The 26,655-nt window shown below is 36.6% G+C and overlaps 1 protein-coding gene across 3 annotated transcripts in view; it reads right to left on the reverse strand.

Annotated features, from left to right (window-relative positions):
* The window catches only part of CEP112 (centrosomal protein 112), a 284,870-nt gene that overhangs the window by 166,782 nt on the left and 91,433 nt on the right, over window positions 1-26,655 (reverse strand). For all 3 annotated transcript variants that reach the window (XM_087956092.1, XM_087956091.1, XM_026678787.2), the window contains 4 exons: window positions 26,284-26,343; window positions 24,292-24,371; window positions 9,429-9,564; window positions 4,780-4,887 (listed from right to left, as the gene is read on the reverse strand). In XM_087956092.1, the coding sequence (XP_087812218.1) occupies window positions 4,780-4,887; window positions 9,429-9,564; window positions 24,292-24,371; window positions 26,284-26,343 (384 nt within the window). The remainder of the gene's footprint in view (window positions 1-4,779; window positions 4,888-9,428; window positions 9,565-24,291; window positions 24,372-26,283; window positions 26,344-26,655) is intronic.

The raw sequence follows: 26,655 nt of genomic DNA on the forward strand, positions 1-26,655 counted from the left end.
CGATTCCGCTTGACCGCCGTTTCCACAGCCCAGTTGCAAACAACTAATGGCATACTAGTGCATTTCCACCCAGAGGTTGGGGGCAACTGCTTTAGTGGGCACTTGTTTGATCAAACAAAGTATTTGAATATTTGAAGTAGAAAGGACAGGAACTCTTTCATGATAGCATTAAGAAACGTGTTCATCATAAGCAGAAAAATGGCGAGAAAGATTGTGATTACTGTGTATTTTACTAGACAGTAATCACAATCTTTCTTAGGGGTAACATATAGGGGTAACATATCCTTTCAAAGACATTGTGATGACCCGGGGCGTGGCACAAAAGCAACAAAGTCACAAAAGTAGGTAAAATCCCTTTAATACCTCCAACTTGGCCCCCAATGTCCAGTTGTCATTGGCTGGAGAAAAAACTCTCCCAAGAACAGTTTTTAAAGGGAAGAAATTCACTCTGAACCCAAAGTACATATAAATTATAAATAAAAACCAACACAAACCACGCTACAGCAATTAATGAGACAGGGCAGGATAAAGAATTGCAAACTTCAAAAGATAACGAACACACAGTTGGGAGGACGCCAGAACCCAAATAAGACTTGACAAACCAAAATAATTCACGCTTTGCTTCCAGCAAGGTGCTGTGCGCAAACACCTTTTTAAATCCTGTTTTCCCAGCTGCAGCTAATGAAGGGAATCAGGGTCCTTTTCTCCCCCATAACCCACGTAACTCACGTTGCTCCCTTCTCCGTTCCTCCCTGCATACCCTAGGATGAAGGGGAGGTGGGCCTGGGTCTTCCTCTGAATGCCCAGCTGGACTGTGCCCTTCCTCAGTTTCTTCCACAGCCACCGGAGCCACACTCCCACTCCCTGTCAGCTGCTCGACCTCCCCCTCGGAATCAGATGCCAACAGGGGCATGACAGATATAGATGTTCATTCAATTCTCATACATAGAGCAGAGCAAGAAACAAGCTGTGTCTTAAGTGTTTCATATGTAACTGACTATTTCAATCAGCATTTGGAATGTATACAATATAAGGCATGACAAGTTTCAAACTATAAAGATATCTTAGTATCTAAGTAATACACATGAATCTTGACACTAATAAAAAAGAAATGTAAAAAGCGGAAGCAGGATTAGAGAGAGCATGAAAAACCCTATGTATAAAAATAGTTTGCAATAAAGTTAATAACTTCTTGCCCCCTCCAAAAGGTAATATAAATGAAGGAAGAGACCGAACTGTTACAATTCTATCCCCAATGGAAAGCTCCAACAAAAATCAGGGTCCTACCAAAAACACTCAGAAGGAGGTGTGATTTTTGGATTGTTTTTCTGCCCCAATCTTTTTCTTTTCAACACATTTACTTCCCTCACAAGTAGTAAAAGAGAGATTATTCAACCAGAATTCAATACAACATATATTTCATTTATATCTAGAGACCTATACAATTAGGAAACACTGTCCATTTCCCAATTTTCCCCTGAGATTGAATCTCTAAAATAACAATTTATTGCAAGGCAAGGGAAAGTTCATCAGTAGAAGGTGGGGTTTCATCAATTAAGTCGAATAACTCACTCTGCTCGAGACAAGTAATCCAATCTAACCTACATTCCTAGAACACTTGCCCCATGAGCAATATGGCTGTATCTCTAGTCTGAGATTTCAAAAAACAATTTCTGTTTTTGGAACAAAAACAAGGAAAAATACTATTGCAGAAATTTTTAATAGGAATCAGTTTGAATTTTTGATATACTTTGTCACAGATACTATGAAATGCTCTTTTTTGTTATAAATGATTATACAAATAAAGGATTTTTATCTTATAATGAGCTTATTACCTATATAAATACTAAATATTAAACAGACTCAAAGTCATGTTATACTATTGCTGAGGATTTTTTGTTTTGTCATATTTGTAGAAGAAAAAGAAGGTTCTAAACTAAGCTACTCATCTCTGTAATGGCGACAGATATGGCATCTCAAGGTAGCATCCAGGTTAAATTATCTATATTACTTGTTGAACTGGACTAAATTGTCTTTAAAATGTTTTGTTATTCTTCTTATTCTCCCCATTCCCCTTATTCTACCTATTTCTTCTTCTGATCTCAAATATCTTCCCTTATGGACAAATACAATATTTTTTTTACCAAAAAGGTAATGTTAATTCATTTATTCAACAAAATCAGATGAGTATATAGAGCAGGGGTATCAAACTCGATTGCATTGAGGGCTATATCAGGGTTATATTTGAACTTGGGGAGCCAAGGTAGGCGTGGCAAGGGTGGGCACGGATAGCTTGATATTACTTGTGTTGGGGATGCCTCTGTGAGCTTCCGAGCTCCGTTTTTGGTTGCGACGGCTTCCTGCAACCCTCTGCCAGCGAAAACAGCGCTCAGGAGGGCTGCACGAGCTCCATTTTTGGCTGTGACAGCCTCCTGCAATGCTCTGCCAGCAAAAATGGAACTCAGAAGGGCCTCATGCAGTCTTCCCGAGTTCCGTTTTCACTGGGAGAGGCACCGCGGGCCAATCTTTCGCTGTTTCTAGGGTGAGATCTAAGCACCCTGTGGGCCAGATCGAGCCCCCAGGCCTTGAGGTTTTTTTTTAATAATTTTATTAATGAACAACAAACAGAAAAAAACATTAAAAACAATGAACGTGGTGCATATATAACAAATAATACAAATTTACATATGTACATAAATATTGATAATCTTTGCTCAAGTTACTCCTTTCTTTTTTTAAATCAGTGGTAAAACTTCTCCCAAATTCTGTAATAATCAGATTCAGTCTTATCTTTTAATTCTTGAGTTATTCTATCCATTTCAGTGCATGACCAAATTTTTCTAATTATTTCCATCTCTTCTGGCATATCATTTCCTTTCCATCTCTGGGAAAGTCTCGCGGCAGTAGTGAAATGGATTATTAAATATATTATCTCTTTATTATATTTCCCCACATTGATTCCCAATAAGAAAATTTCAGGTCTGAACTCTATTTTAATTTTACACATCTCTTCTAACCAGTTTCTGATTTTCAGCCAATATATTTGGGCTTTTTCACATTTCCACCATACATGGTAATACGTTCCAATTTCTTTATTGCATTTCCAGCATTTAGGAGATAATTTTGGATACATTTTTACTAGTTTTAATGGTGGGATATGTCATCGATAAAACATTTTTAGTAAATTTTCTTTATATGATGCTGCCAGGGTAATTTTCCTATTCCTATCCCATAAAATTTGCCAATCTTCCAAATTTATACCGTATCCAAAATCTTTCATCCAGGGCAGCATCGTTTCTTTCACCTTTTCTTCTTCCAATTTAGATTCCAATAGCACTTTATAATTTTTTTTAATCAATTTCTCATCTGCTCCTAATAATATTTTATCTAATTCTGTTTTCCGTTTATTAATACCCCATTCTTTCACATCTTTACCATACCTTGATTGTAATTGTAAGTAGGCCCACCATTCTATCTCAAATCCAAAATCTTTCAGCTCCTGTCTTGTTTTTAAGTTTCCCTTCTCATCTAATATGTCATATGTAATGACCTGTCCTCGTCGCAATAAATGTGGGTACATTAACACTTCCAATGTAGATAGCCAAGTTGGTATTTCAACGTAAAATTGAGATTTAGTTTTGTTCCATGCACTTAGTAAGGTCTGCCTAATTTTGTGCCTTTGGAAATAACCATGAATTTGGTGTTTATCCTGCCACAAAAAAGCATGCCACCCTGCCTGTAGGTTATATCCTTCTAATGTTAATATTCTTTTGTTTTTAACACTTATCCAATCTTTAATCCAGGTCAGAGTGGCCGCTCTATAGTATATTTCCCAGTCCAGTAAACCAAATCCTCCCCTTTCAGTGGCATCCTGTAACAATTTCAGTCTAATTCTGGGCTTTTTTCCCTGCCAAATAAATTTTGATACTAACTTATCCAATTGATTAAAAAAAAAATTCTAATTTTACCAGAGCATTTTGGAATAGAAACAGTAGTTTTGGTAATATATTCATTTTTATTGATGCAATTCTCCCCATAAGAGAAAGTCTTAGATTGCTCCATTTTCTGAGGTCTTCAGCTATTTTTTTAATTAGTGGGGTATAGTTATCCTCTTTAAGTGTTGTACATTTTCTCAAAATTACAATTCCCAAATATTTAATTTTGTTTGTCATCTGGATGTCCATTATAATTAAGGTTTTTTTTTGTATATTTGTCATATTTTTAGTAAGTATTTAAGTTTTTTCCTTATTAATTTTTAGCCCTGCTACTTCACCAAATTCCTCTAGTTTCTCTATTAGTTTTAGTCACAAATTTTGCGGATCTTCTAAAATGAAAACCAAATCATCAGCGAAGGCTTGTAGTTTGTATTCCTCTTTCTTTATTTTTAGTCCTTTTATTTCCAGTTATTTTCTAATTATTCTCGTTAGTGTCTCTAAAGTCAAAATAAATAATAATGCTGATGATGGACATCCCTGCCCAGGCCTTGAGTTTGATACCCCTGATATAGAGGAAATATTTTCACTTGTATTATATGAGTTTCTGTTATAGGTTATGCTTATATGTATAACCAGAAAGTTTAAAAACTTTGGAGATACATTAAAATTAGTTGCTCAAGTACAAAACAGAGGAAGAAAATTATAACTGTGAATTAATAAACCACTTTGAAAGCAGGTCAATGGCTTCCAAGATCACTGATAAAAAGGAAACAGCTAAGGCAGCATAAAGTAATTGCCCCTAACATGCAAAATATCAAGAAACATTTTCTTAAAATTAACTAACCTGTTGTTCATATTTTTGCTTCAGCTCCTCCAACTGCCAGGAGAACTCTTTTGACTGCTTCTCACGGAAAGATTTTGATTTGCTAAGATCTGCTTCTACCTTTTCCATCTACAAAATAAGCAAAAATACATAATTTCATAACAGACAAGGAAGATAGTATAATTGATTTCACAACATCAAAATCTTAAAAACTATTATCCACTATCAGTTAAAAATAAGATTCAAGGATGTTTTATCAGTAAAGTGACAAGCAGATAAACACATCATTAAAAACAATAAGCACAAATCTAGTATTTTAAATTTTGATCAGGTTTCTATGAGAATCTTATATCATTGAAGAACTATCTAATTTTATACCTGATAAAATCTAAAAGCCTAAAGTGCTAATTATTGAAACAAAAACAGTATGGCTTAAAGTGCTGAAGATTTTATTGCATACCATTTGTGTTCTTTCAAAGGCATTTATCTTGGAAATCATGGTTTTTTTTGTCTCATATTTATTAAATAAATATGTTGAGATTTCATTACATATGCATCTACTTAGAATAAAAAACAATATATATGCAAAGAGAGCTACTAAAAGAAAATTTAGAAATTCTGACAAGGAGTTTGAAAGGAAGAAAAAAATGCCACCAAATCCTATTCCAAAGATTTCCTTCTCAGCTGTGGAGAAAGACTTGATTCTCATCTTTGGTTCTGACATCTTTTTCAGAGGTTTATTGAAGAGTTTAACTTTTTTGAAAACTATTTTTATACAGCCAAATTATTTTTCTCACTGTTGTGCTGATGGCAGTATGTCCTGTAAAAAGTTAAGCAGCACTGCCAATGATTCAGAAAATTTTGTAATTTTTAATGCAACCTTGTCATCCTCTTCTAATGGACTTAGCACCGTATCATAATCTTCCTGATTTTGATCTCAGGACACAGCTGAAAGGATGGTGGAAGTTATAGGTCCAGTTTTTATATTAAGCTTGATAAGATTCTTTTTAAATATTTGTTATATATGAGATTTATACCCTACTTTTTCTGGATAATTGATATCACGATCAAATTCCATTTTACTATTTAGGATTTGCCCCTCCAATATTCATCTATTATCATTTGCTTCCTATTTTCATTCACTTCACATTGTTCCCCCATATTTACCATATAATTAGCCATTCTTCAAGATATTTTTTATGTTATCAAATTATTTGGTTTCCATCTTTTAAACATTTGCAGACTGTGAGTGGCAACCAGAACTGTTTGATTTTTTTCTTGAGATTTTCCTTACGGTTTGAAACAAGATACTAGGAAGGTTATAGTTATTCACCCAATTTATAGGCCACCAAACCCAGAAGGATTCTCACTATTTAGAAGATAAGAAACAATCAGCAATGTATAAAAGACTGGTCTGCAAGCAATGAAAACACAAAATAAAATTAAACAACAACCAAAAGATAAATAAACCAAAATGGAATCAGGACTCAAATTCCCCCTGGAAAAACTTTGTTCTAAGCAGGCAGTTTCTAGAAGGCAATCAGGTTGGGAGCCAGCCAGATGTTAAAGGGGGAGGCTTTTCAAAGGACTTATTCAACCAATAAGCAGGGCTCCTAAGCCTTGGCTCCTTCATTTTTCTAAGATGAGACAGGGCTAGTAATTTCATGTAGGTCAAACTGGCCAGACTAATTCCAATGGGGAAATGTGGTCCTACAAGTAACGAGGCACCAAAACTCTGTATCTCAAAACTTGTTAGCAACTTAGTACAAGGCTCATTGTAATGGTGTAATGTAATCCCACTGTAAATGCAGCAAGTCACAGAGCCATTGCACTTTGAACCAACTGCAGCTCCCAAGTGATTGCTTAAGACAGCCCCATGTACAGCAGATTGCAGTAGTCTAAAGTGATTGTGACAAAGGCAGAAGTCATCGTATGAAGATTTTCCCATCCCAAAGAGCCATAAATTGTGTACCATAAATTGTATACCATAAAACTGGAGAAAAGACCCCTTGACAACAGCTTCCCACTTCTTCTAGCAGAACTCATGACTCAGGGGAAAAAAAACACCAAGATATATACTCGCTCTACTGGGGTGTTACTATACAATCCAAAGAAACTACTGGAGAAGTCAGAAAACCTCAACAGAAAATAATAACAGCATCTTGCTACAATTCAGTTTATGTCTGTTCTCACAGCCTCCAGCACCGAGATAAGATCTCAATTACATCACCAGTCTGGATTAGTGGGGTAACACTGAATATCATCATGGTATTGATATTAAACTTCAGACTTTCAAATTACATCTCCTTGAGTCTTTATGCAAATGTTCAGTGGGGTGGGGCTGGGAAAAATCAAGCCCTGCACCACACACAAAGGAATAGCCATCAGGCTGTTCTCTCTTATCCCATCATCACTCATCGCAAGCACAATTTCTCTAGATTGAATACCACAACAGTCATGTTCCCAGAGTTTCTACATATGGGTATCTTAATTGTAAGAGACACAACTGGTTGTTTTCTTTCATCACAAACAAATCTACCACAGGTGTGCCAAGCTTAATAGCAATCACCAGAAAAGCTCAGAGAACTGTTCATTTTGATTCAATGTACCATTATCTTAATCTTTTCTGTCAGATGGAAAGAAGAAAGCCCACTTCAGAAATCTAAATGACTGTCTGGACTTCCCTTTGGCAAGGAATCCTGAAAACTGGTGCCAATATCCTGCAACTCTGAGGTGTAGAACAGGTATATGTTATACTATAAGGTGTAGTATAAGCCCTAAAATAATCACATTATACTTTTTAAAAAATGATGAATTTTTCACAAAAATCTCAGCATATCTTCAAGTATAGTAAGCCCACACTGTTGGTAATTTTCAATGCTGCCACCATCTGGAACATCATTCCCCTGGAAATTAGACTGACCCCCACTCTGACACTCTTTTGGAAGGCCCCAAGACATGGTTCCACCAGCTGGCTTGAGGAACCCAGAGCAGGATGGAGCCCATTAAATGGCTGGTATGAGTGTGTGTGTTGTCGCTGGGGTGGGGGGTTATTATTTTATAATTTTTATTTCTTTTACATTGTATTTTTATGTCCTTGTAAGCTGCCTTGAATTGCCATGTGCGAATAGGTGGCAATATAAATTTTCTAAATAAATAAATATGCTAACTGCTGGTTTTGGTTATCAGAAATTTGTTCGTGTAACTTCATTTGTTCATTTGTGATGTAAGTGAACAAATCATGGACAAAAACGTATTTCATCTCAAGCTTTAGAAATAGAATGCAATGTGTCACAAATGTTGGTATTGATCAAATTACAAATACAGGACTAATATCCTTTAGAAATGTGACAACTCTCATAATTCTACTTTATCAGCTAAACACAATTAATATTTATTTTCTGTGTAACTGCTTCTTCAGTGTGTTAAGAATCCGAAGAGGGATATGTGTACAGAAAGGTAAACCACAATCATGCCACTAACTCAATCTCAATCTCTAACACATTACTTTTTACATGCTGTATATAGGCAAGGCTGCCTATAACAATCACCACTAACTCCTAGAAAAAAAATGGGCAATTGGAACTTCAAATACAGGTGTGATTAAAAGTCCTGGTACCCTTCCACTTATCTCTCCCAGCCACCAAAAAAATATCTCAACCTGCTGTGAAATAAGTTGAACCTGACGCTAATAAATGATTTTGCTTTTGATGAATAATTAAATATATTCTTGCATCTTTTTTTCTTTTTGGGTGCCTTCAAGTCAATCTTGAATCCTGGTGACTGCCTAGGCAGTTTTGCAGTTTTCTTGGCAAGATTTCAGAAGTGATTTGCCACTGCCTTTTTCCTAAGGCTGAGAGAAATGACTGGCCAAAGTCCCCAGCTGGCTTTGTCCATAAGGCAAACCTAGAAATCATGATATAGTCTGATGGCTTCTAGTCTAATGCATTAACTACTGCACCAAATTGGCTCTCTTATAAATAATAAAACAAATGAAAATGATAACCAATTGGGAGTCTTTGGGGAAAAGTTGGAGGAGTATCAACACTTTTGAACACTCTTATAATTATTAAAATACTTCATTTGCTGTAAATATACGGCATTTTAAGAAACATTTATTCATTTTGCCTTGACTCTTCTATTTACCCTCAGGGAGTTATGCCAAAGGATGATCCCTTAAAAAAAATGCTGTTTTCTACCTATCCTGCAAGATTATAATGAAATACAAAGGATTTTATTTAAAAAAAAAAAAAGGAATAATGTGTTTGACATTATTCCACTACCGCACATATATCCTAGCAACACTGATTTTAGAAATTGAGGTAATATTTTTCAGAAAGATAGCTGGAGCGAAGGACTGAGCTGTGTTTTAGACAATAAATGAGGTAAAACAATGAGGAATAAAACCCAACCCCCAAACAGGATGTAAGTTAATAACGTATTTATTTGGAAAAATACTATTCAGTAATAAAACCATGGAGAGTTTTGGAATATTCTGTTTTAAAAGATTAATCAGCTGACGACATCTTTTCTTCTCATTCCTAGGCAAAGTTACTACATAGTTTGATGTTCCAGAATCAGTGAAATATGTTTCTAGCCATATAAAACAAGAAGGCACTCTCCCACTGTGATAGAGAGTTCCAGAAAGGCTGGCCCTGTGACCTTCTCACCTGCTCTTTCATTTCTGCATACACTTTTTCTGAGTTCAGCTCCACCTGTCGCTTAAACTCCTCCAAGGCAGCATCAGCCTGCTGGGCTTGTAGTCTCTGTGCCTCCATCACCTGAGTCAGATGCTCCTCCCTCTCCCTAGAAGGCAGAAAAGGTTTTCATTGTTAAAATATCAAATTAAAAAAGCACAGCCTTGCATAAAAAAATGGCGTTCATTGGATTTGCTTAATATTCACTTTTTAATCTTTTGCCTTTGCCTATCTTGCCTTTCATTGCAAATATTTTGAAGGAGAACACAGTAAGTTATTTTTACTCTCCCACTGATCTGAAATCACCTAAACAAAGGATTGGGTTCTTTAAAAAAGTATCCATTAAAAAATCCCCAGTAAAACAAAAAAGTTGTAGAAGCACTGCAATTTTGAGCCTTGCGGAATTTCACCTTTCCTTAAATAACATACAATCATCCTAAGATATTTAATTAAGATATTTTAGTATATTGTGATTTTTAAAAAATACTTCAAAGAGCAATTCCCATCCACAATATCTCCAAAATTCTGTGACTAGTGTACAGCTATATACCTCATTTAGTTTGCCACCCCCCACTTTTAACATATGTAGCTATATTAATACTTTGTCTTCATTCAACCAGTATATAAAACTAAAGAACTATGAAAATAGTCTATGCAATCATTCATTCAATAAAAAATTAACAAGTGTGCCATTTCCTCCCATGGAAAAAATAAGTGCACCCCAAGTTCTAGTACATGGCATTGCCCCTTTTAGCAGAAACAATTTTAAGTAGGCATTCTTTGTATCTATCAGCAGAGGTGCTATTCGATCGGTTCGCACCTATTCCGGCGAACCGTAGCGGTTATTTGGCATGGGTCACCGAACCGGGGGGGGGGGAATCCCTGGATGGCAACGCCCCCAACCCGGTCGCCCAGTCGCTCACTTGCGATCACTCTCCTAGCTTTCCGTCCCCACATCCTCTTTCTCCCCAGGGAAAAGGAAGAAATGCATGGACGCTGCAAGTATCACTTTCCCTGTGTGAGTAAAGTGCCTGGAGTGAGAAAGAGTGCGGTCTGACAGAAGGGGTGGGGGTGAATCGAGCCTTGGAGCATTTTTGCAACGTAAAAGAAGCCACTCAAGCCTTGGAGAAATTTAAAGGAGCTGCTTCCAAAATGCTTGTCTGTTAAGTGCTCTGTGTGTGTGTGTGTGTGTGTGTGTGTGTGTGTGTGTGTGTGTGTGTAAGAAAGAAAGAAAGAAAGAAAGAAAGAAAGAAAGAAAGAAAGAAAGAAAGAAAGAAAGAAAGAAAGAAAGAAAGAAAGAAAGAAAGAAAGAAAAGAAAGAAAGAAAAAAAATAGGAAGAGAGAGAGAGATAAAACTCTGTGCTATTATTTTTAATTGTTCCATTATTTATCATGTGTTAATATTTTATACTGTCCCTACACCTAGAGTGATTTTTCTGCCTTTCTTTTGCCCAGGGCTATCACATATTTTTCAGGGTTTACATGCATTCAATGTCAATAGTCCAGAGCATAAAATACACATGTGTTTAACAAGAGTTGAAAGGGACCTTGGAGGTCTTCTAGTCCAACCCCCAGCTCAGGCAAGAAAACTGAGGATGCCAAACTCTGAGTAGAACTCCTGGGAAAGGTGTCAGAATAATACTTAGAAGGGACCTTGGGGTGAACCCTATACCATTTCAGAGAAATGGCCGTCCAGTCTTTTCTTAAAAACTTCCAGTGATTGAACACCCAGAACTTCTGGAGACAGGCAGTTACACTGGTTAATTGTTCTCACTGTCAGAAAGTTTCTCCTTCTCTCTGTTCAGTTTCCATCCATTGCTCCTTTTTTGCATTCTTCTTCTTTGGAAAATACATTGTCCCCCTTTCTTTGTGGCAGCCCCTTAAAAGCCTGTTGCCTATCACACTCTTGAGTAAAGCATGTGAGCCATTTCCTCCTTTCAGTGGTCCATGAAAGTACATCTATAGTATGCAGATAATAAAGTCAAAAAAGGTGAACAACATTTTTACAGAACTACAGATAAGTTGAGGGTGGGTGACAAGGAATGGCAGGGGGGGCAGGTGAGGCACCCCTTGATGTGAGTGACATTGAGTTGACCACGCCTACCCAGTCACATGACCACCAAGCCATGCCCACCCAGTCACATGACCACTAAGCCACACCCACCCAGTCACATGACCACAAGTCACGCCCACCAAATAAGCCACGCCCACAGAACCGGTAGTAAAAAACTTTGAATTCCACCACTGTCTATCAGTCTCTAATATCAATCAATGGGAGGATGTTTTTTCAATTGTGTGATGTTTGAGGAGTTTCTTCCATGATAGCCTGTTTCAAATCACTGATCAGATTTAGATCCAGGTTTTGACTTGGCCATTTGGAAGTCTCCTCTGATTTTTAAGAGGGCTTTGGGGTTTTTTGGGGGGGGGGGGAGAAAGGAAATTAAACTTCCTTTGAAGGGTAGAGAGAGTTGAATTCAACCTTGGAAGGAGAAAAGGAAAGAAATTAATGCAACCTATTTTAGAGAGAGGCGCTCCTCCATGCACTGGAGGCTCTAAGGCAGAGGTGTCAAAATCAAGGCCCGTGGGCCAGATCAGGCCCGTGGGGTGTTTAAATCTGGCCAGCCTGGAAATAGCAAAGGACTGATCTGCAGTGCCTCTGGCAGCCAAAACAGGGTGCGGGGGTCACGCAACCCCTGCACAGCCTATTTTCAGCCTATTTTCAGCACGTGCCCCCCTGTGCCCCATTTTGGCTGTCAGGGTGCTGCAGGAGGCATCCGTCCCATCTACAATGCTGATCTGGCCCTCAAAGAAATACAGTCAGATACCCCTGCTCTGGTCTGAAGCAGGTCAGCTACCAATGCAAGGCCTGCTGTCTGGGGAAGGTTGCTGCCTCAGCTTAATTGCAACAGCAAGCTCCCTTGCTGCAGCTCAGACAAGAGGGAACTCCTGTCACATGGTGCTCCTGGCTCAGCCTATGCCACAGCGCTACCAGGCAACCTTTGCTGCTGCAATTAAGCTGGCGCAGTGGGCTTGTGCAGGACTCCTCGCAAGTTACAAGCCCAGACTTGGTGATTGGTAATTCTATTATTGTTAGTTTTAACATTACTTTGAGATTCCAAAAATAGCAAACCAAAATGTTTCTGAACAGCGGAGATGACATTGAGGTGGAGACTGATGAATGGGCGGTAAACCTGGGCCAATGAAGCTTCTTCAGGCAAGGAAAAGATAGGAGATTGCCCATTTGGGGTCTAGAAGACAGTTTCTTGCAAGGAAACCTGCGATCTCTGGAGGGATCCTCCAAGCAACTCATGAATAGAAAACAAGGAGCCAAAGAAGAAATACCAAGCTCATGGCCTCATGTGAAGGTTGCTAAAGGACACTGGATTCACCCACTCCACTTTCTAGTGCACATTTAGATCGTAATAATTTAAAAGGCAACAGAGATCTTCCAAGCAACACAGCTACTAAACCACCTAGTAGTTTAAAGTAAAAAGAAAAGAAATAATTACAAGGATTTAAAACCAGTGAAAATCAAAAAGCTTTCAAAGAATCTAAATTAAGAAAGTTTAAAAAGGATTAAGGGAGCAGATGAAATTTAAATATTGTTCACTTTAAATTAGTTTTAAATTAATCAAATAAATACATATCGTGGAAACTATTTGAACTTACTAAAAAGGACAGTTGGTTTTATTAAACATGGAGAGAAGGGAAAATTGCAAAAGTATGTTGTCAGGATTCCAGCAGTTACCCCAATTAAATCATGAGTCTTGAGCCACACTCCCAAAACTTCAAAGGATTTATTGGAAGAACATATCTGCTTGACCTGGGCGTAGCCGACTGAGAGATATGTAATTCACTGTCACCCTTGAATCTGTTTTTCCCCTCACTCCTCTGGGTGTATCATAATTCATATTCTCCAACAAAACACATCCATAGCCAAGAGTTATCAATCCTGCTCTCCAATTAGATTTTTGCACGGCAGAAGCTTCAGTCATTTAATCAGTCTCTGAAGAAAATATGAATGGAATGTACTTTCGATTCCACGCCGCTGCCTGCTCTTTGAAACTCCCCCCACTTCTTTCTGTTCCCAACTATAAAACTTGTATAGAAAATGTTTTATGATTTGACACATGTGACTACATGAGCATCAAATAGGACGAAAGAGGTAAAGATACAGAAAAAAAGGGGAGGAATCTCTAACTTTTATTTTCTGGATTACATATTAAAGAATGGAAATGGCTGCTACCAGAAAAGCAGCAAAAAAAAGCTGGAGAGCAAACAGAGCAAATAAGAGAAAAGGGGATGTCAGAGATTTTACAAATATTGTTTTGAAACATTGGGGAAGAATGTTACAGCATAAGTGTTATAGAGATATAGTTTCGTTTGAAAGGAGAATAGAGGAAAGACTTGCAAATATGGAATAAATGATGAATAAAAAATGTTGAAGAATCTGTGAAACAAGTGAGTTAGAGAGGTTAAACAAATTACAACAAAATGGAAATGTTGGAAAATAAAACCGAAACAATAAATTAAGAAATAGAAAAGGATTTAAATGTGGCACTATGAGAGAGGAAGTATTTTAAGAACTGTTTCTGAGAAACCTGGTGAAGATATTAGAGAGAGGGCTTCTTTAAAAATAAATTTTAATAACATTTTTGGGGGTGGAATGAAGAACAGATGGATGCAGAAGTGGACAAATTGTACAAAATTAATAGATTGTATGTAAAGCTTAGAAATGTACCAAGAGATATATTTGTGCATTTTGTCAGTAGGAAATCAGCTTTTACAATAATATTTCAATTAATATTTAATAGATAAATATTGGAAAAATGGAAGCCTCCTTAATTAACCAACAATTAGTCCATCTAATATATTTGTTTCACAAAGGGACCTCACTCAAAGTAATATGTAACCCCCACGGCCATCTCACAAATGCCATTAGAACTGAGAAAAGTGTCAAGCAAGGCTGCATATTGCTCCCATTCTTATTCAATTTCCATATGAACTCAGTGATGGGCCATCTCTTCAACACAAACTTTCACACTCCAAAACTTCATGGAAGACCCATCTCTGTTCTACTCTACTCTATGCAGACAATGCAGCAATATTTTCAAAAAAACATATTGGCCTTAAAAGAACATGGAGAGCATTAACTCAGTCCTGCAAAGAAAACCAGTTAGAAATCAATTTACAGAATTTAACAAAAATTTGATAAATAAATATACCTGCAGCATTCAAATTATTAGAAGCCAAGCCAATAGCATAACTTCTTTATAATGCCCAGCTGTGCCCCTTCTTCAATTTGGCAATATTCAAACTGTTCAATCCAAATTTCTAAGGTTAGCCCTTCAACTCCCAAGATGTGTTTCTAAAGCCTCCCTGAGACTAAAGAGAGGCTTCATGAAGTGAAGGCTAAAGTGTGGATGGCCATACCCAATTGTTGGTTTAGACTATCTTTCTTTCCCTATTAACTATGAGGGATTATTGCTTATCCAATGTCTGTACTACAGAGACATTTGTTGCAGCCTCATCTCACATTATTGCTCTTCCCTCTGTTTCACCTATTAACTAAAAACAAAATTCCAAATCTTTTGATTCATTCTTTATCAGCAAAAGTCCAGTAAGGATTGTCAGATATTACTGTCATCTTAACCTCGACCAAATAAGCCAGCTTTCTATTACTTCCCTATACATTTAAAAGATTTTGACTTTTAATCCATTCAAATAGACTACTGTAGTTCATTTCTTGTCATTTTTGTTTTATTCTTCTCCACAAAATCTTTCAGAACTTTAGTAAGTCTCTTTTGTAAATCCAATAAGATGAATTCAATATTTTTCTTTTTGTCACTTCTCAAAAAAAATCCTTCAAAACTCTGACAGGTCTCTTTTGTACATCAAGTAAAAGAAAAATATCTACATCTCCTTTCTGGTTTGATAGTTGCATATGTCGTTTAGACACTGAAGCATCATCCCATTTCATTTGAAAGTCCAGTACATCCTTTTCTGCATCCATCTCATTATTTGCCACATTTATATCCACTTTCAGATTAATTTCAAACTTATCCAGAGTGTCTTGTTCTTCTTTCATTGCATCCTTAACACTTCATCTATCCATCATTTCCAATAATTTCAAAGCTCATCTGTCACAAATTTTCAAAAACTTTTCATAATTTTCCATCAATAAGTTCACTATTAGAATAGTCCCTTGCATTCTGTTGTTATCCTCTAGCTCCCTCTAGTTTCCAGCCTTTAAAGCCCTACTACCTTGCTTAATAACAATTTTCAATGCTTTTAAAATTGTATTTAAAATTCTAGGAGCTCACCAAGCGAATGTACTATTGCTTGCTCTTCCAGAGGAATTTAATCCTTCCAAAGCAACAGAAAAAATGCAAATCCAAAGTGATTATGATTTGGTCATGCTCAATGTTCTTTAAGAAGATTGTGTTGTGCAAAATTGGTTCCTCTCTCAAACCCCAGGCACTGGACCCATAAGCACCACAAAATGACAATTACTGTGGTTAACTCATGAGCATCAGCTGGGTGGAGTCATGTGGGTTATCTTAAGGTCTCCACTTATTCTAGGTAGAGATAAATGGCTTGGATCTTGTATCCAGGTACCAACTACATCAGGGATCCCCAACCTTTTCGACGCCTGTGCGGCCCGGTTCGGCGTCAGCTGGGCGCCGCCATCTTTTGACGAAAAATCACTTCCGGTGGCGTCACGGAAGTGATTTTCAAAAAATGAGCGGCGCGCTTGCTGCTGGTGAGCTTTTTCGGGTAGAAATGGCTTTCTACCGGAAAAGCTCACCAAGCGCTGGCACCCCATCTTTTTTGACGAAAAATTGCTTTTTTACCAAAAAGATGGCGGCGCCCAGCAACCAGCGGCCCGGTAAGGCTTGTTCCGGCCCGGTACCGGTCCGCGGACCGGCGGTTGGGGACCCCTGAACTACATCATAACACCGTGTTACCAAAAAAGCATCACTTAGCTCATCATGGCTTTCAACAAAAGTCTCAACAAATTAGTTCTGGAATTTGATATTGAATGAACTATTTAAAAAAGAAAGAAAAAAAACCATTATACAAAAAGTATTTAGATAACTTTCCTTTTCATTATGCTTTCTTCTCTTTATTTGTTGTTCTGAATTTCCTTAAATTTTATTTATAATGAATATAAAATTAATATTTTAAAAAGTTAACAATCGTAGACCTTGTGTAGCCAAAACCAGATATTAATTAAACCTTTTTTGGAGGGAGGCACTCCTTCATGCATACGAAGCCCTGGGTTTGTGTCTGATGTGTCTTCAGTTTGACCTGATCCAGATAATGGCAAGATTGAGGAGGGATTGTTTGCCTGTTGTCCCAGGTGAAAGGCACCTCCTGCAGCAGTGTGTTGGATATGTTCACTGTCTTGAGTTATTTGTAAAAATAATAAAGGCAGGATACAAATAAATAAATAAAAATGACTCCAGATTTCCTGTTTAACCATGATGCTCTACCCCAAGCAGTTTTGTATACAAGATACTAATATAAATCCAGCACTAGCATACCAATAAAGGATCCATTTTTATTTCAATAACTATAACAAAATGAATACTTGAGGAATAACATAGTTAAACCAAGTTATAAGAGACCTAAAATCTATATCAAAGTGCCAGAAACATTAATCAACAAACAAAAAACTAAAATAGACAGTATCTGTAATAACTACACCAATGAATAAAGTGATTCTGAAAAGAAATAGCATGCCTGATGCTTCAGCTAATACTTTCCTTGATAGCTTAAACCTTAATTTACAGGGAGATGACTGAAGTCTCTGGCTTAGTCAAGAAATATGGCTTTACAATCCTTGCTAATCCTTGCTAATCCTTGCTAATCTGAAGATTTGTAATTAACAGTTGATTGTGGAAAACCAAATTTACAGCTGCTTCTACCAATCAGAATCACATCATCCCTGCTTCTTACAGGTAGAAGACAATTTATCTGATCATAGGAATGACTGTACTTTTCCCAGTAGGTAATATGATATCAGCTCTTATGTTGTAAATCTCAATAGTATCCTAACTACAATATATATTTTGCAAGACAATGTTATCCTGCAGTTTACTTCTTCCTAGTACAAGAAATGAAATGGAATTATAAAACCAAACTAGATGCCACACACATTTTCATCTAATCAATATATCATGAATCTTTTTTTTTGTTTAGGAAAATTGACCAGTCCTTTATTTAAATTATTATTTTACTTAGTAAATCCAAAAACTATAAAATAAAATTCTATACAGTTCTAAAAATGCTTTCCTAATAGTGAAGAAAGAATATATTAATGTCCCCTAGTCTTATTCCATATGTACTTATAAATATTCTGAACTATACACATGTGTATACAGTTTGCATACATGTATATATTATATGTATGCTAATCATATTTGTGGATTTTGTGGAATTTTACTTCAGTTTTTCCATCAAACAACTTTATTTAGAGAGATGATAGAAATATTACAGAAAAATGAAAGAGCATAAAGTCATATGCAAGTACAGTAGCTCTTGATAACATGGCCTCAAAACTCTTGGAAAAAACATTGTACGTAACTACAGTTATATCTATGATGGAATATCATATCACTACATTTGTTTACAAGCTCAATGTTCTTTTATTGTAAAATAATGCCTACAGATCACCTGAAATGCTCATACAAATTTTGTCTGTGAATGTAAGCTATTCCAAACCTACTGCATGGCAATACTTTTGAGTTTCAACTGTACAGCAACCAGTCTTCAGGTTTTCAATGAATTCAGTCATTGAAAAATGCCTTTTTGTGGAAGAATATCGTTAAGAGTACAACTAAAAAGAGTAACATATTATGGCCAACCTTCCATCAGTTGCTACAGCACACACTTCTTCATCTCTTGGGGGAATGGAAATTCTATAGACTGGAGTGAAATATATCCATTCATAGTCAGATAAAACGCTGGCTTCCATTAAATTGTCATACAGTGATGAGCCATCCCCCAATTTTGAACAGTCTGAACCTCTCAGGCTTAGAAGAGCATTTGAGGCAGGTAGAAGAAATGTTGATGTAACAATAGAAAAGTTAAATGGATACATCTAGTAGCTTTTTCCATATTTTCTCATCTCAAAATGTTCATGTGGGTAGTTCTATGGAGAATATTGAAAAACAAATGCATAAGAATCTGCCTGTCCCAGATGAAAATGGTTTATTTCTTTCCAGAAAGATTCTGATTTGAGCAAGTAAAATCTGGTATAAAGGCTTGCAATGCCCTCTGAAATACTTTAGTATTTATACCCAAGAATTCAGAGAGAAGATCAAAAACCAAACCAAACCAAACCAAAAATTACTTCCCTCTTTTCTCATTAAAATACAAAATATCCCAAATTGAACTTCCTCAGAAGAGAGTTCCCACCAGTGGAAACCAACATTTATACATCCAAGTATTTGTATCATTCAGCTTATTAATAGAATGGATTCAAAAATATTTATCTAAATGAAGAAACACGTATCTGAAGAAAAGACTTAAAGGGATTTCAAATATGTTTTAAAGTGCAGAGAAGAGGGAGGAAAGCTCTAATCTGTTATTGACATTTGAAGCAGCTTAAATGAATTGGAGATTTTAAAGGATAAAAATTAAAATAGAACAAAATAAAAACAAAATCCGGTATATATTGCCACTACCCGATTCAAACAATCCCAAAATATCAATACCCAAATGCCTGCTCAAAGACACACTTAAATGCCTCCTGACGGGCTAATATAGAGAAGGATCAGACATACTTCTAGGACAGTAGTGGCTAACCTTTTGGGGATCCTGTGCTGAAAATTGTGTGCACGCATGCTCACATGCCAGCACTCAGGAGGCAATGAGCCCCACCCACTGCAGATTCACACACAAGCCCCCCACACCCTTACCTGTACTGCGCATGCAGTGCCTCCCAGCTGATTTTCGGCCCGTTTGAGGCCTTTTTCAGCCTCCCTGAGGCTTGAGGGAAGCCTCTGCAGCCTCGGGAGGCCGAAAAACAGGCTTTCCAGAAATACCAGAAGTACCCATTTTCAGGCTCCAGAGAGCCTCTGGAGCATGGGGGAGGCCGTTTTCGCCCTCCCAGGGGCTCCAGGGAAGCCTCTGCAGCCTTTGGAGGCCAAAAAATGGGCCCATTTCAGCACTTCCGGTTTCGGCACTTCCAGTATTTCCGAAAAATCAGGCCAAAAATCAGCTGGGAGGCGTGCGCATGCACAGTGCAGGTAAGTTTGGCTGGGGCTCACGTGCCCATACAAATGGCTCTACATGCCACCTGTGGCACGCATGCCATAGGATCGCCATCACAGTTCTAGGCCAGGTTGTTCTTGGACCCATAACAGAGGAATACTTTCAGGTTTGTGTCCTTCTAAATATTTGTAAGAATGTTGTAATTTTATAAATTACAGCTTTTGTGTCCTTCTACTACACAGAAGACAATACTGTTGCTTCTTGATCACCTGGACTGTTTAATCCTACTAAACTCTGATGGCAATATATGAGAATCAAAGTCCAATCAAAGCTAAAAACATCGACTTGGGGAGACCGTGATTTGCAATTAAATGCCCATTGGATATTTGCTTAACAACCATGTGTTCATTTAACAACCACTTGATTTATTTAATAACTTCATTAGGCTTCATTGTGTTGTTAAGTCGAGGATTATCTACATTCCTGAAAACAAGAACAAAATGTCCCTTGGAAGCAACCTAGCTCAGCCATTAAAAATTAATGGATGTCAATAAAGTATAGACATTTTGTTAATAGAAAATGTCTCACCTTATTCTTTGAGTATGGAATTGTCCTGAAAAATGTACCTTTTTGTTTTCCATTATTTTATATTTAATTTTAGAGAAATCGTTTTGAGAATCATCTAGATATTGCATCAAAATAAAGAAATAACTGGCCTAAAATCTTGTGTTTGCATCCAAATTTTCAACCAGCAGTATAGGTAGCCTGAGGCTGAAATCCTGAACTCTTATTTAGAGCTGAAAAATGTTCAACAGTTAATTGGCAAAGGAAACTGGGGGGGAGGGGGGGAGAGGAGGAATCTTCAATTTACCCAAAATGAATTTTGTGATGGGTCTGGCAAGGAGAACTGTCAAAGTACTGATCTCTTATATATCCTTATCTCTTCCAATTTAACACACTGATTTGTATGCCCATCCTGTCATTCATGAGAATAACAGATAGAAGTGGCAAAATTATAGTGGCAGCAGTCAAAGAAGAAACCATAAGAAAATTCAAAAGTTCTGCTGTGGAATTAAATTTGATACGTAGGGATTTGAATTTATAACTTGTGCAAGCTTATAAGTCAAATCATCCATACCACTTTACTAAATCTTTCGGAGGAAAAGACTAAATGTAATAATCATAATCTTTATTATGGTCACTAACCACTGAACTAAACCACTGACTTCATAAAAAGAATAAAAGAACAAAGGAACAAAACACAGAGAACCATGATATAGAAAAGAAAGCATAAATGTTATCTGGGGGAATAATAAAAATGCTTTCAAGTCTCAAACATTTCTAAGGAATCAACAGGAGCATTTACCATAGTATAATAAGTACAGATAGTAGGCTATTAAAAGTAAAAGTTTATAAAAATAAAAGAACCAAATCAATTAATAAAAATATTTTAAGAGTAAGATACTAAAATGCTACCTAAGAAATGAAGCTCCCCATCCAATCTGATTTCTCTACTCGGTAGCAAACTTGGTCTGAAAATTGAGAAAATTCTTTCCTTCGGGTGGGTTAAAATTATATATTTATCCTACCTAGTCATTCCAGGAGAAAAACATCCATTGTAGGACTTATAATTATCTTCCTTTTTGAAAGCATAAGAATTATGGTACATAGATTCCTATGGAGTCCTTGTAGCTCATTGAGTTTGGTTGTTTGTTTGCAGATGCTTGGTTATCTAGGCAGGTAACATCACAAAGACTCTGCAGTTCAACCCTGAGCTACCTGTAGATAGTCCTTGACTTCCTGCAGGCAATCTTCAACCATTCTTTTACTGACCACTCGAAGTTACAACAGCACTGAAGAAAGTGATTTATGGCTATTTTTCACATTTATGACCGTTGCAGCTTCTTCATAGTTACATCATCAAAAGTTGGACACTTAACAACTGGCATGTGTTTATGATGGTTGCAGAGTCTTGAGGTCATGTGATTGCCTTTTGCCTCCTTCTGACAATAAAACTAATGGGGAAACCAGATTCACTTAACAACTGTGTTACTAACTTAACCATTGTAATGTTTCACTTAACAATTGTGGCAAGAAAGATCATAAAATGGGGCAAAACTTGCTTAACCTGTCTCGCTTAGCAACATAAATGTTGGGCTCAATTGAGAGCATACATTGAGTACTACCTGTATATTCTCTTCTATATATTCCTGTTCATAGAGCTAGTGCCATCCTATCCTTTCACAGCTTTCTTTCTTATGACAAATTTAGCAAGCTCTAATTTTTTTCAGGGGCGGTTCTGAAGTACAAACTGCTAACAAGATAGTCAAGCATAATTTCTTGGGAACTTTTTGAACTTTAAAGGCAAACTATGTGCTTTCTAACAGTCTGGCCATTTAAAATAAATAAATAAATAAAGTCAACTATACTTCCTGTTGTTGGAAAAGGTAAAGTGGAACAGGAAAGGCCAATGCAACCAATTAAGCCATACTGATTTACTCTTTTCAGGATCTTCAGAAGAATGTTAAGTCCACATCTTTAAACTCATAAATATTTAGATGAAAAAGGCTTATCATCTTAAACTGGAAAAAAAGTAAAAATTAGTAGGCTGGCATAGGCAACATTGGGGAATGCACAATGTGAAAAAACAATTCAAACTTGTTCTTTTTCCTGCACATGTTAGCTGGCTTATACAAGAAAAGAGGGAGTAACTTGAGATAAATGAGTAAATCTGTACCACTCCTCTGCAAGTATGTACACTCTATGCACAAACTATTTGGGGCGATCTGTGTTCAGAACTAAAAAATAACAGTTCTGAACAGAACTGTTTCTGCAGTAATGGTAGGCCAAGGTAGCAAAGGCCACATGGAAAGGTAGGAAGAAATGAATGAAATGGGAATGGAAGAGGTCAGGAAAGCTGTTGGAAAGATGGCCAACTGGATTGGTGTATTGGTCTTGCAGAGAAGTAGACAAAGAAGGACAATAGCAGGGGTGAAATTCAACCACCTCGCCCGGGCTCGGGAGAGGTGATAGGGATGATTTGAATAGGTAAAAAAATCGCTCCTGGTTGCTATTGCTATTATACCAAGCCACACCCACAGAGCTGGAAGGGAAAAATTTTGAATTTCACCCCTGGACAGTAGCAATGAATAAAAGAAAGTAGGGAAGGTAAGTTGGTGGTCAGACTGCTGGGCAGACCAGCAAAAAGGCCCTGCAGAACAGTGGTGGAATTCAATTTTTTTTACTACTGGTTCTGTGGGCGTGGCTTGGTGGGCATGGCAGGGGAAGGATACTGTAAAATCTCCAGTCAGAGGTGGGATTTGCCGGTTCCCCAAACTACTCAAAATTTCTGCTACCATTCTCCAGAACTGGTCAGAACCTGCTGAATACCACCTCTGCTGCAGAAGGAGAAAATAGGTAAGGTTCGGAAAGCTAAGGATAATTAGGAAAAATAAAATTTTCTTGTCACATTAAAATATAGTTTTCATTCTCATACATGAACTTCAGTATTCAAGGTGGATGGGAGGAATATTTAAAAGTTCAAAAATGGAAAGGTGTCTTTTTCTTCCTTTTCTTTCCTTAAAAACTAGCCTTCATATTGAAAAGACTGAGATCTTTTAGTTTATTGCAGCATATCATTGAATATGTATGTATGAATCTTTCTGAACCCATTGCAACAGAATAACAGAATAACTGTTGCAAAGATGTTTTTTTCCATGTGTGCGTGTTTTTTTCCTGAGGGATAATACCATTCATTTTCAGAAATACATAACTGGAAAAAGAAGTAGGAATGGCATTGCTTTACTTTAATTTTAATTAGTTTGTGTTTCATTCAAAGGACACTAAACAACACATTATTGAAATTATGAAGAAAGTACATGAGTCTCCCAGCATTTTCTCCCTAATATCCTCAGCTGCATAAGTAAAATGAAGACAAGATAATACAATTAAAAAGAAACCTAACAGTGTCCCCACTTATGGTCTGTTTTTTTAAATTTAAATTTAGTTAGATGTTTATTCTTGTTTATTACAGCCATATTTTTATAGAGCACTAGAATTTTTCTTAACACATCCCCTTTATCTTACATATATCATCTATGAAATCTATAGTGATTTCTTGGGGCCTAGGCACCTATTCCTATGCCTAATTTATTAAACTTAAGAGATTTTTTTCTTTGAGCTAATATTGTGAACTTTTTTGTGACTCAGCTATTTAAGTCTATTCATATAGCAAGTAAAAGATAATATAATCTACATGAATATTTGTGTTGTTAATCTATAAAATCTTCACATAATTCTTAGGATATTCAAAGATTGCACCAGTTTATCCTAGATTTACAGACAAAACCTAGCCAACAAACCTCGCCAAAAGATTGCAAAAGGTGACTCCAGAACACTTAATCCGTCATAAATATATGCCAGTTACCAACTGTTTGAATATTGATCATGGGACCACAATAGTCATAAGTGAGGAAAACAGTCATAAGTCATTTTTTTCAGTGCCATTGTAACATTAAATGGTCACTAAACAAATGGTTGTAAGTTAAGGACTATCTGTATAATTTTTCTTAAAACCATCGCAAGAAAGGATTTCAAAAGCAAATATTCTTCTTACCTCAGGAGTTCTTCCAGCTTCCGTATCTTCTTATGTGAGTCTATTCTCTCTTTATCGAAATCACTCTGAATTCCATAAATCTAATTTTGAAGGGGGGGAAAGGCAGAGTTAATTCTAGAAACCATGTGACAAGTAACATATCCACTATCGTTCAGACTTGGGACTACTGAGATTAGCTCTGTAACTACAATCTCTGCAGGGCTTGACTTCAGAGTTTGGAAACTTAAACTAATAAAGAAGGCTACAGACTAAGCATTAACACGTATATATCAATGCAATCACATATTGTAATTATCTGTCAGAAATACTCTGGTACATTCTACGCTGAGCAGGGTCTGGACTATATAGCTTCTAAAACCCCTTCCTACTACAATTCCATGCTCTATGTCTTATTCAATATTGCAGGGTTTTATTATTGCAATGTTTTAATATTGCTGTTTAGTAGTGAATTATTTTTAAGTTTTGTTACACTGTGACTTTTGTTAAGACTTTTCAGTTACACAGAAAATAAATGACTTCTCTAAAGAACTGTTTTGAACTACAACTGAAGTCATGCTAATAATATTGCATGACTACATTGCTGTATCTAAAATCTTAAAATGTAATATGCTTGCATTGCAAATGGTATGGACTTGAAAGCTCTCTTTCTCTTTCTGTAACAGCTGTTTTCCATACTGACAAACCACGTCTGCAGCTAAACGGTTGTCTTTTCACAACACAAAGCTACTATTGTCAAAAAATGTAATTATTATAATATTTGTGTGGGTATGTTACATCTTTGAATTGTGACTGTTGAAATGTGGACCGAAGATCTAACAAACCATAGCTGTTTTCAGAATAGTGTTCACATTACCTCTACAATCAATGTTGAATTATAATAATCACGAAAGACAGCTATGTTTGTCACACAGGAAACCAACAATAAAGTGTGGTTATTCTATCTTAGCTAGGTGTGTCTAATCTGCCTGGCAGCAACTTAAGAGTCCTCAAATTTGTAGCCCTACTAAATTCTTGTCACCTAACCAACTTTAGCTTTCAGAGGTAGATTATACTTCATGCAGTTCAGTTTAAAAAAAACAGTAATAGTATTTGTCAATATTTATGTTAAAGAAGTAAACATCTGAATTCTAAATAGCAAAGAAAATCTATGTACAATTATATTGGAGGTTCTGGTAGTGTGATTTAGCACCATTTACTTCCTATCTCTCCCCAATTTCAAATAAAATAAATTCAAAGAAACAAGTAAACAGTTTATTTCTAACGCATACCCTACCCAAGTAGGGTAATCTAATAAATCAAAACAACAAACTAAAAACCAACAGTTAAAATGATACATTGATAAGACAACTTATCAATGTGTCTAAAAGGCTTCACAATAGGGAGAATCACACATTCTCATTCATCTCAGGAAAAAAGCCATTGGTACCACTGGAATAGATGTGGTCTTTAAAGGATGCAGGACAGGATGCAACCCTGATCTGGACTGTCAAATCAGGAATTCAAGGGAAAGGGTGTGGGGGCAGGGGGAGGAATACAAAAACAGCACTTCGGTGGGCACCTACTGAACAAAGAAACACCGTGGAATACAGTGAGGCTAGTATAAATGAAAATAATAGCCACAGAGATGTGACTGAGACCAAGATAAAACACAGCCAGTGATGCTCATTGCCAGTAACCTTGTCAGTGATATCTGGTGATCAAGGATCTTAACTATTGCTGAACATGATTTTTAAAAATCTAAGATATAAAATTCATTTTTATCTGAACTTTACTGAAACATAGCTAAGTACTAATATATTTCTCAGGCAAAATATAAAGGTTCTGAAAATATCAGGTTCATTCTTGCTTGACATTTATTTTTAGAGCTTCTACATTCACCAATTTTATATTCCCCCTGTGCCCAATACTTCCATATTAGAGTTTATATGAGTAAACTTTTATGGCCTTTACATGATATTCCGTGTACACAAAAACAGTATATTTCTTGATTACCTTTTTGTCATGAATTCTCTCTAAATCAGCTTTTTCTTGTAGAAACATTTGCTCTTGTTCCTGAAAGTAGTTGAGTCAATAAAATTACTATTGTTCCTTTTTCATCATAAACTAAAATATAATCCAAGAAATAATCAATCTTATATTTCACTGGGAAGTTCAATAACTCAGAGCAGCTAATCAGTTAGAACAGATAAAAGATTTGCCAAGGAAAGGGATGGGGAATTGAGTTGAGAATCTCCTCAGTTCTAGTCTCATATAAAAACTATGTATATAACCTTTTGGTTGAAAGCATACAGAATCGCTCTTGGCCTTTTGGCTTTCCCCTTAAGCTTATTGGAAAGTTCTCCTTCTCCATCTTTCCTCATCTCT

Source organism: Notechis scutatus, chromosome 2 (genome assembly GCF_049901735.1).
Source record: "Notechis scutatus isolate UNSWTSFEM ecotype Mainland chromosome 2, rNotScu1.2, whole genome shotgun sequence".
NCBI classification, from domain to species: Eukaryota; Metazoa; Chordata; class Lepidosauria; order Squamata; family Elapidae; genus Notechis; species Notechis scutatus.